The 11,550-nt window shown below is 32.9% G+C and overlaps 1 protein-coding gene and 1 long non-coding RNA gene across 2 annotated transcripts in view; one reads left to right on the top strand and one right to left on the bottom strand.

The window, feature by feature from the left end:
• Nucleotides 1–849, top strand: part of LOC111613552 — a 1,994-nt gene extending 1,145 nt beyond the window's left edge. Inside the window, exons 2-3 of the long non-coding RNA XR_002754785.1 lie at nt 540–646; nt 727–849. This is a non-coding gene — a long non-coding RNA (uncharacterized LOC111613552). The remainder of the gene's footprint in view (nt 1–539; nt 647–726) is intronic.
• Nucleotides 850–6,870: 6,021 nt separating this feature from the next.
• LOC111613556 lies at nt 6,871–11,202 on the bottom strand. The gene is made up of 5 exons (XM_023354906.1): nt 11,098–11,202; nt 10,718–10,856; nt 10,592–10,657; nt 8,552–9,507; nt 6,871–7,056 (listed from the first exon to the last, which is right to left on the bottom strand). Exons 1-5 carry the CDS (start codon nt 11,110–11,112, stop codon nt 6,871–6,873), a joined length of 1,362 nt encoding a protein of 453 aa, XP_023210674.1. The 5' UTR covers nt 11,113–11,202.
• Between the last annotated feature and the right edge of the window lie 348 nt (nt 11,203–11,550).

Below are 11,550 nucleotides of genomic sequence, written 5' to 3'. Positions count from 1 at the left end.
GAACGTTTACAATCGTTCTATAATCGAACCAATATTCGAATTTTATGTTCGAATTAAATTCGAACAAATTCGAACAAAACATTCGAAATAGAAAGCCATTTTCAACCACTTTCAGCCTCATATCTCCCGCACCCTTATAGCTATCGAGACGCAACCACCCCTATGCACGAATGGAGACTTGAGGCTACCACCACATACAAACACCATTCACGTGCGATGTGTAGTTTTGGCGGAAAAGTGAAATACAAGGACATACATGTTTATTTTTATAGATATAGATATAGATATATAGATTACTGCGATTGTTGAAATACTGAATATAAATGGGGTTTGCTTGCAAAATCCTCGCGGGCGAAGTCGCGGGTAACAGCTAGTGCAGTATATAATCAACTGTAAACTTGCATTATTTTATTACTTTTTTTGCAATTTATCGAGTCTTCTTTATAAAATTTATACTGTTTTCTGGCTGTCCAGTAGAGAATGAAAACAAATCAAATGTTATAAGAACTTTTTGAATTGTATTTATTCATTTATTTTAGATTCATTTCACTCAGGCAACTGAACAACCCGCTGTAGTTGGTCTTACAGTCTACAACTTTCTGAGAAATCTGCAAAGAACATATTCTTTAGACTGCTGCTGAAAGTGGTAAGCTTCTGTATCGTATTCTTCAACAATTGTTTGAGATATTGAACAATGAAAGTTACATTAACTGTGATGTATTGTAGTTTTAGTTCAAATAAATCTCACCATGTCACAAGTTTATGGATCTACTAAAACCGGATATGATGGACTCAATCAAATATTGGTTGATAGGAATGAATTAGGTATGATTCATTCTACAATATAGATAATAAATACAGTAATACCTGTGATCTGCAGTTCCTTGTGAAGTAAAGCTCAACAGGTGTTAAGCTGTGACAATATTTTTGGTTTATTGTTTAATATAGGATCAATACAGCTGCATAAGTAAACCATGATTATTATAATTTCTAATTTAGCATAAAACTAAATCTAGCTTTTATAAATTATTCATATTTCGGTTTAATGTAAAGTTCATAATGGCTTCCTTCCCGGCAGCCATTATGCATTTATGAACTGACAATGCGATTTATATTACAAAGATTTATTTCTAATCACGTAAATTTTCCTGTTTATAATTTATGTAATGAATCACTTATCCAAATCATTATTACAGCCTGAATTTTACATGTAACTCCAAGACTATTTATATTTTCTCCATAACTTAAGCAGGAAATTTTTTGATTCCTTTAAATTCGAAATTTCTAGGTTTTATTGTATANAATAAAGACCGACTGAAGAAATTTTACAAAACAGAATACAGTTATATGAGATCATTCTTATGGGAGAATAAGAGAAGAGATTTTCCTCTAAACGATTATTACGTTAATTTAAAACTGCAAAAAACAGATAATTTTGGTAGTCCAATCGGTGAAATTCTCGATATCAAGGATATATTTAAAGAAGTCGATGATGGACATACGAGAATTTTTGTATGTGGGAATCCTGGTTCTGGCAAAACTACATTGTGCAGAAAGATTTCAAAAAAATAAAGAGCGACTAAAGAAATTTTACCAAACAGAAAACAGTTATATGAGGTCTTTATTATGGGAGAATAAGAGAAGAGACTTTCCTCTAAAGGATTATTACGTTAATTTAAAACTGCAAGAAACAGATAATTTTGGTAGTCCAATTGGTGACATTCTTGATATCAAGGATATCTTTAAAGAAGTGAATGATGGACATACGAGAATTCTTATATGCGGGGAACCTGGTTATGGCAAAACTACATTGTGCAAGAAGATTGCGTACGATTGGGCCGTCGATGATCCCTCAAACAATTACTTAAGTCGTTTTGACTTTGTTGCAGTCTTAACATTAAGCGAACTTTATAGGAATAGACTGGATGATGCAGTTCTAGAAGTATTTCGTGGAATTTCACAACCAGAAATAAAAAATACAATACAAAAAGCAAATTTAAATGTATTAATTATTTTAGATGAATACGATAGAGATTTAAACTATTGTGATAGAACCAAAGATTTTTTAAGAAATGATTCGTTTGGTATTTTTCCAAAATTGACCATTATTGTGACTAGTCGTCCTCGTTGTGCAGAACAAATAAGAGAATCCGTGGATTTTCGATTTCATCTTAAAGGATTTTCACCCGAACAGAAGGAAGAATACGCGAAGTTGGTATTCAAACAAGATGTTGATAAAACACAAAGATTCCTTATATTATTAGAAAATGAATTTTATTTATCTTTGTCTAAATATCCGTTATTCTTGCATATGCTTTGTTGTATGCACAAAAGTAATCGATTAGAAAATATACAAAGAAAGACAGATTTGTATATTTATATAATGCAATTAATTACAAACAGAGCAAAGAGAAAACTTGAGAAAAATTTCCAAGTGCCGATAGGAAAGCATTTTCCATTCGAAGGAATTTTAGTTAAATTAGGAAAGTTAATTTACGAGAAAAATTTCATTAAAAAAGTGCGATTCTATCCCTTCGATAATAAAGAAAAACTTACATTCGACGAATTAAATGAGAATAACATTATTAATTGTGATTTGGATTTTCTTACTTACTGCTTTGACATTGACGATAATCCATACTTTAATTTTGTACACGAGACCATCAAAGAATTTCTCGTCGCCCTATATTTGTATAAGAACCCTGAAGTGCCTTTCGTCTTTGTCACTAGCGATTCTATCGTACCATCTGTTACAGAGTTTTCAACTGATCGCAATTTTCTTATATTTTACTTCGGTTTGTTTGCATACGAAAAAATTCCAGAGAGTTGCTTCAAACATTTAGAAAAAATTGTGTTTTCGTTGGACCTTTCGATAATGATATACAACGAAATCGTCAATGAAGAAGTCAAGAAAAGATTTTCAAACACGGTTAAAAAATACGAATACTTTTGTAATTCACGTATCAACTATTCTGTGTGGACGATTCCCTCAGATTTTTCAGAAATATACTTCATTGTTGACATTTGCAAGACTTCCAATTTTTACGAAGGTATGTTTGAAAGTCTAAATAAACTTCACCATAGAGTTCCGCATTTCTGTCTGGTGAACATATTTATGAAAATAGGAGAAGAATTTGATACCAGAACAATAAATAATAAGTGGAAAAAGATGGAGAAAATTCGAGATATATTGATAAAATATAAGTGGTACAAATTTAAAATTTATTTATGTGGAATAGCTCAAGTGCCTTTTGTTATTGATCAGATTCAACAGGGAAGTCGACTAAATACATTCCCTGCATATTTCCTTAAAGCTTTCAATTGTGTCGAAAATCCTTCAGAAATAATGATTCAGGATTCAAATCAATTATTTTGCGAGTCGGTTGGATTAAAATTTTCTACAGACGATGACACCAAAGACGATTGTTTACTTTTAAAGAAGGATCTATTTGAAAGTTTGCGGCCTTATATCAAGTTATTTTCCGATTTATAACTGCATGAATTGGAAAATAATTACACGAAATCATCCAAGCAATAGATTTGTCTGTAGTGTAGTAAACAATAAACTATTTAATTAAAAATGATATATCTATGGTCTGCACCATAGAATTGACCTTTCCTTCGATAGAAAATTTAAATTTATATTCGTTTTAATAATATAATTGATGTGAAAATCTATTGTGTAACAACATAAAAGTGAGCAATGTTTCACCAAATTACATTTAAGTATAGATTATCCTTTTACTTTCAACTTGAATCTGTGTTAGTTACTTGGTAGGCGATGGCAGGTATTCAGTAGAATGTAAATCGAATTAGAGCCAGTTTTTACCAGAAAATGGACGTTTAATGTAACAGGATATCAATTGCTTTGCGTTAAAAACTACAGTTTATGTATTTTTTGCACTTACTTATAAAGTTATAAGAAAATTATAAATAAAATTTCTGAAAATTGTTGCATCAGCCTGAAACTTTTTATACAAGAAAACTGAGTTTTGTGTTTTTTTTTTTTTTTAATATACAAACAGGACTGTCGACAGCTTACATAGAAGTCCTGGGATAACGCGTGCCCGTTGTGACAATTATTTTTAACAAATGAAATACGTAAAATGCTGATGTTGGATCTTCCAATGATTACTATGGTAAAATAACGACGCGAGTTGTGAATAGCGTCACACCTGCAATCTAAGTAAACAATAGTGATTAATCTCCTACACAAACATTAATTAAGTATATATTGATTGATTGTGTAGTGACAGAGCGTCACTCTTGTACGTCAACACGTGACTATTAGGTGTCACGTGGAGAATGATGTTCGTTATGACGTCAAACTTTTTAAAAATTTAAATTCCGAATTATTATAGGCTAAAATATAGGACGTAATGACGCGATTTTCGCTTCCCCCAAAATGTAGCATAAAAGCATAAAAGTGAAATTGACCATGCCCGTACGGGCGACCTTTCGCGAGATATAGGCCTTCGGAGATGCGATTACGTCATATCCGGTCACGTGACCGGATATGACTTATATGACGTACTCCGCACCCAAAAGGGACGGCATCACGTGGCCAAAATTTTTTTTTGCTTTTGCCACATTGCAGTGTCGAAAAATAGCGCGCGCTCTCCTTTCTTAGCCCCCAGCACGCGCCTTCCCCCTATCTACGCTGTTGCCACCACCCTCTTCCCCTCGCATGCGGCTGGCGGGCCGAGTCTCCCCAGCACCACCTAGGAATAAAGCTTCCAAACGCTTTTAAAAACCTCGTGTGACGTCACTACTAGCGGTCCTTTCTAATGACCATTTCCAAGCTCGTTTTGCCGAACACGCTGTTTTTCAGTTTTTGTTCTTCGAATTGGATTCATTATTTAATTTAGTATATTTAAACTTTCTAGGTAAGGCTTTTTCAGGATAAACGATATGCCTCGAAAGTGTTGTGTACTAGCTTGCAAAAGGAACTATGCAATAGGACCAATAGTTAGTGCTTTTAGTTTCTTTTCAGATGAAGTTTTATGCAGAAATGGATATCTGCAATTCGTCGAGACAACTTTTTACCTACAAAACAATCTGTGGTGAGTAATTTAATTCTTTTTTTACCTTTTAAGATGAAATAAACCTCATAAGCAAGCTGTTTTTAACTGGTAAACAGTACTTTAGAATAGCTTACTTTGTTTTAGCTTTGTGTTTCTTTTGTTTTAGCTCATAATAGTAAGTTTGTTTGTTTAATGAGAGAGAGATTCTTTTTAAATTGTTTTGTTCGTAAAAATTCATGTCACTCTCTATCTATATAAATGCTTTTGTTTTAGATATATTCAATTTTTAAAACATTTTTGTTTTTTCTTTTGTTTTGCAGATTCGTCGTCACGGATGATCCTGAGGCCCACACTCAAAACATTAAGTGTATACATCGCTGGCTTAAGAAGTCCATCAAGTCACTCCGCACGGACAGGAGCCTACAAAGTTACACCTGCACCTATGTGTACAGGACGCAATTCTTGTCTCAGTTGCCAATAACATCGGCAAAATTTCAACAGTTCATTGAGGACATCGTGGCCATCTACCCAGGCCCCGGTTGCCAGGGTCTCCAACTCCTGACAATTGGTGTGCCCGTGGATGAACATCTGCTGCTCGACGAGCCTTATTTCGATGTTCCCGAGCACAAGGGCGACGAAGAGGAACGGCAGGGGGATGACGACTGCCAATGAGTAGTGCAGCTTGTGTATAGTGAGCATGAACAAAGGATACTTAACATTGGCTTCTTTATGTGCTCAGCCCATCAGTGGCTGAATGAATAAAGAACTGATAGTTGATTGTAGGTTTGCATCTTAACAATAAGCTGGTCACATGGGTTTTTCTTGGTTTTTTTCACACATTAACATGTTGCTTTAGTTATAGTGTACTCTTATTTTTACTCTTTTATTTTTTAATCTTTAATAGTATTTAATTTTTATTCTTATTTTCATTTATTTTATTTATTTATTTTATTTTCCCTTTTCTCTGCCATTATATTATTGTATCCTTTCTATGTCTAAAAGCATGTATCTACTATGTATTTTTCTGTATTTCTGCCTGGCTGTGCTCAGCGGTGCCAGACAATAAAGATTATTTTGACTGACTGACTGACATTAACACGTAAATAGCGGCAATTTCCTTTATAAAGTTTTACTTAGATGTATCCGTTGGCACATTGTCTTAAATAACAAAACAAACTTTGTGAAAGTCCTGCATTACTATGTGACACGACTTCTATCTCCCCACCCTTTGACTTTTAACCATGAAAATTTAGTAGCATTAATGCCACTAACACACACTTCTGTCAAAATATTTATCAAAAACTCAGGAGTTAAGCTTGAAAGTGGATGAAGAAAATTGTGTCTATCCATACACACAATAATATAAATACAGAGAAGTTCAATTTTTGCATTTCTCAACATTTCGAAGTCTCAATTCTAAAAATGCAGAAATCTTGGGGGTGATTTTTTTACCATACCTATACTTTCTGTGTTATATGTTATATATATACATTATAATATTCTATTAGAGCTAGAAATATTCCCTAAAAACAAGAAAATACTCTCATAGAAATTGATAAGCTCAAACATATTTTTATTTTTTTCCTTATATTAGTTTGATTACAAAATATCCTCTATTTGCAATGAGAAATATTGTTTCAAGTTTTTAGTTTCAAAAATTTGATCTGCATACTGCGAAAAATTTGATGTTGCCTGCAATAAAGGGATCAACAAGGAATCAAGCTCTTTCCACATGTGAAAGGGTTGAGTGTCAAATCTTTTCATTTCTTAAGATTTTGGCTGGCTTCTTAATATTGTTCTGTCCTCTTTATTTAGAACAAATTCGAATTTTCGTGCATCTTTTTACTTACAGCTCCTTGAATTCTGAAGTCAATTCAACACTTTTGATCAAACTGACAGTAATGCACAATGGCATCCTTTTATCTTTTGTTACTATAGCATTTTCAAGAAATTCAAAATTTGCTTTGATGAAAGCTAATTCATGTTCAATAGCTCTTTCTCTAAAACAACTGTGGCATCTTCTGAGTCTAAGCTTGAAATCATTCTCTTTATGCCTTCATAAAACTGTTTTGGCAATGGTCGAGTGATTAGTTTGCTGATTATAGCAATCCAACAATGATACTTATCAATGCTGCATTAGCCTATAGGCAAAAAAGGCAATTGCCTAGAGATCGCACTGACAGGGAGATCTAAACCAATCTTTCATAAACTCATTACTGTACTAAAAATATTGAAATTTAAATTTGGGATATATAAGCAACTTTAGGCTGCCAGTGTGGCTCAGGACTTAACTCACTGGAGATTGCATTAGAAAAGAATCGGGGAGATTTTCTCAAAAATTTCCCAGAAGAAAAAGGTTTGAGTCGATACTGTACATTCAGACCCCTAATTCAAATTTGCTTGGGGTCCGATCTGGTTTTATCAACACTCCTTTCCTTTGAGCTTGTCTTGTACTCACTCAATGCACTTGTCATACATTCATGCAAGTTGCCACGTATGTCCTGCATTTAGCTCCTAAGCTTGTCTTTGATTTAACCATAATATAAATTTAAGGAATCTGCCAAAATGTGAAAGAGAAGAAAGTCCTCTGTTTTAATTTTACTAATATGCAGAAAACTAGTAATTGTGAGTAACAGTAACAATAAATATGTATCAATAACAGTGGGGCACGAGTGAATTTGAATTAGAGGCTCATGTACAGTGTTGACTACAAAAATTTTTTCGGGAAAGCTTTTGGAGAAATATTTATTTATGAAAGATTGCTTTGAAGTCGCCTATTGATGGGGGCCCCAGGCAATTATCTTTCCTGTCCACAGGATGACTAATAATAATAATGCAAATTATAAGTACAAGCAGATAATTGAGTGAGGAGTTCTAATTTTGATTTTTGAAAACAACATGATTTAACATAAAAATAAGGCCTATAGGCATAAACGTCAGAATAAGAAGCGAAATATGTGTCGTTTGGCAACTTCAATAAGTTTCCAAACGTTGTCAAATACCAACCAAGATTCAATAAACATTATATTATTGAAGATACATTGTGCTTGTTCCTGCTTAATTATTAAAATTTTCTTGAATTCATATGCATAATTTATGGCTGTTTGTATAACGTAATTTTGGCCCTTAATCATGATGACGTTATCTGCATTGGTAATTTCGTTGCATATTTCATTTTCGAAACGTTGCAGATGTTTAACTTTCACAAAGTAATTTTTAAAAAATTCTGGAATTTTCTCATCTCCAAACAGACCCATATAAAACATCGTAGTATAGTAATTAGCCGAATAGCTATTTATTTGCATAAAAATATCGAAACGTGATTCTTCGGTATTTTTATGTAAATAAAGAGCGATGAGAAATGTCTCGAAATTCACATGAATAAAGTGAAAATATATATTTTTATCTTGGTTACAGAATGAAATAAAAAATTTCAATCCAAGAATAAATTGAAGTTCTATCTCATCTGGAAAACATTCTTTTAAATTATCGAAGGTAATTCTTTCTTCCCTTTTATAGTGATTTACTGTGTCCATAATTTGGTTTTTCTCATAAACTAGTTTTCCCAATCTAACTAAAAGATCTTCACCATAAAAATACTTTCCCTTCTTCAAATGGTTACATCCACTATTAGCTCTCATATATTTCTTGATAAGGAATTCAAATATTAGAATAAACACATCTGTTTTTCTTTTGGTACATTCTAATCTTTCTAATTTATGCAAACAACACAGCAAATATAACATTAATGGGCATTTTGATAAATGAAAAAGGAAACCATTTTTTTTTAATACAGACTGAAGACTGCATGCTTTATCTTCAGACGATTTGAAAACTAAGCTTACATATTTACGTTGTTGTTCACGTCGAAATCCAATCAGATTAACTTTCATGTGAAATTCCATCTTTATTTTCTCTGCAGATTGGGGACGACTGGTTACAAGAATCGTCATATTTCGTGAAATCTCGAAAGAATCATCATTTATAAATTGAATTACTGAATTTTTATCAGGGAATTCGTCGAAACCGTCTAAAATGATCAAGAAGTTTACTTTGGCATTCCATATTTTTCTCTTCATTCCCACTTCATGATTTCCACAAACGGCTTCCAGAATTGCATGGACGATGCTTTTTTCCTGAAGATCTCTTAATGTCACGACGACAACAGAGTCAAAATGTTGTAATGCACGATTATAACCGGCCCAATCGTATGCAATCTTCTTGCACAACGTAGATTTACCATAACCCGGATCTCCATACACAAGAATATTTGTATGTTCATCAGTAATTTCCTTCAACACCACCTCGAGGTTAATCATCTGTTCGATTCGATTTCCAGAATGATCTGTTTTATGCAGCAGCAAATCTACATAATAATCGGTTAAAGGAACAGTCTTTTCGCTGTACCAAAGTGAAGAATCCATGTAAGCACTGAATGTTCGATACTTGTTCCTAAGTTTTCCATTACATTTCTCTAATAATTCTAAAAAAATACAAGTATTTAAGAATATAGCTTTTAATACACTGGTGTGCAAAACTTAAGCAACAATTATTTTTTGCCTTAACCCCTGCAAAAATCGGCTGTAAGACATGAAATTCAGAATACAGAGACAGTATTTTATACTTAAAGGATGAAGAAGGCATACTAGCTCAGAAATGAATACAATGCATACAGTGTGGAATCAAAGTGTCTCTTTTATAATCTTGCACTAAGTGCGCTTACTGCATATGTTCTGTGTGTCCTCACGTCATCTGTGATCTCTTTTTTTTTGAATACGAATGATTCTACTGAGTTGAGTGTTTATTGTTCTGATCACAACAAGCCATTTTCTACAATTTCATGGCTGTCTGCTTAAAAATTACATTGTTGCTTAAGTTTTGCACACCAGTATAGTTTCGTATTGTAGAAGTACAGGTAACCCCCGTATTACACGGGAGTTACGTTCCAAAAATTTCCGTGTTATGCGAAACAAAGAACTAATGCGAAAAAAGGGGTTAGGTTCCAAAAATTAAAAAAAACATGCTGTTAAATTTTTATTTAAATCGGATTTATTATTCATTTTTTCACAGGTAAAATACTTATTTATTATTTAAGTAAATATTTTACCAGGGGATTTTTCATCCTATATGATGATCTCAGCATGAGCATCATCAACTGGTAACAGTTTTTGGGTGCGTTCGTTAATAGCGGTCGCTCTGGTATGGGAGTGTGCAAACATTTGTAGGCAATTAGGAACGATGGTGAAAGAAAGATGGTGGCGCCCACACTATCGATAGTATCGCGATGCAGGAATCTATAATTCTAAAATGAGCTTTTAGAAGCAAAAGAAAAGTCCCAATTGTAAAATATAACCAGCAAATGGATTATTTGTTGAAAGAACATTCAAAGTAGCCCTGAAAACAATTAGAATGCTCGCGCATAGGTATAAAAGAATGCACCCTTTATTACATTTCATGTTGTACGAGGGTTTTACCCAATTCCCGAACTGTGTTAGAGTGAATCCGTGCTATAGAAGTGCCGTGCTATACGGGGTTACCTGTACGTTAAACTAATTCAAAAAATATACCGTGTATGTCTATTTTGCAAAATTGACAGGGTGACGTCTGTTCTTTTACATTCGCTGTTTTGTTATCTGCAAGACATTAAAATCATTTCTTCTTGTTTATCACCTTATTTATATTTATAAACTTACCATTTTCTGTAAAAATCTGCCTTTGGTTTATGGAAATGCAGTACTTATCCCCAATTTGCATTTCCTTTGTATGTTTGGCAGCGATTTGTGGAAGATCGCCTATGGTAATTTTCGATGTTCCTGCGTGTTGCATTTCATTCTGAAGTAACACAGACGAATATAATTACATTTTAAGATCGTTAACATAAATCTTCCATCTTCAATTTTATATCACTAAATAAATTTTTAGTGTGCACATTATTTCATATAATTTTTATACATGTTTAAAAGTAAATTTATGTTCAATATCTATTTCACAAAGTTAAAACATTATGAATTTAGAAAAATATAAATAAAGAAATGATAAATTATTTCAAGTAATAGAGAAAATGAAAGTTTACCTGTCGATCGTCCATGTTTTTTTTTGGTCAAACGTGCAATTGTTATGATATTTGAGTATAGAAATCCTTCTGCCGTTTTAAACGTCCTTAACAGGTTTGAGTAAGCTTCTGATGTGAAATGAATTTAAAGGTTAGTTCTTGCCAACTGATCTCTACAAGATGGTATTTATACTTACATAAAACATTACTTTGTTAACATTATACTGGCTGAAATATGTTAGAAGTGTATAAACGTACCGTATTTATAAAATTTAAATTAAAAATAGCGCAACACTTATAATTTTAGGACTATTTCCTAATTTTCGTGAATGACCGTAAAGAATAAATGTGGAGCGACTCCTTAAGAAAAAAATTTAGAGATGAAATGATACTTAGGCAGAGTTTAAAGGAATAAAGCCTTCAGCAATATTGACAGGAACATCTGTCATAGTACTCATGGCTCAACTAAAAATT

This window comes from Centruroides sculpturatus, unplaced genomic scaffold (genome assembly GCF_000671375.1).
Source record: "Centruroides sculpturatus isolate CEXI.00-Female unplaced genomic scaffold, Cexi_2.0 scaffold1761, whole genome shotgun sequence".
In the NCBI taxonomy this organism is placed as follows: domain Eukaryota; kingdom Metazoa; phylum Arthropoda; class Arachnida; order Scorpiones; family Buthidae; genus Centruroides; species Centruroides sculpturatus.
Note: the sequence above shows the minus strand (reverse complement) of the source record. Positions and strands in the feature narration are given on the sequence as shown.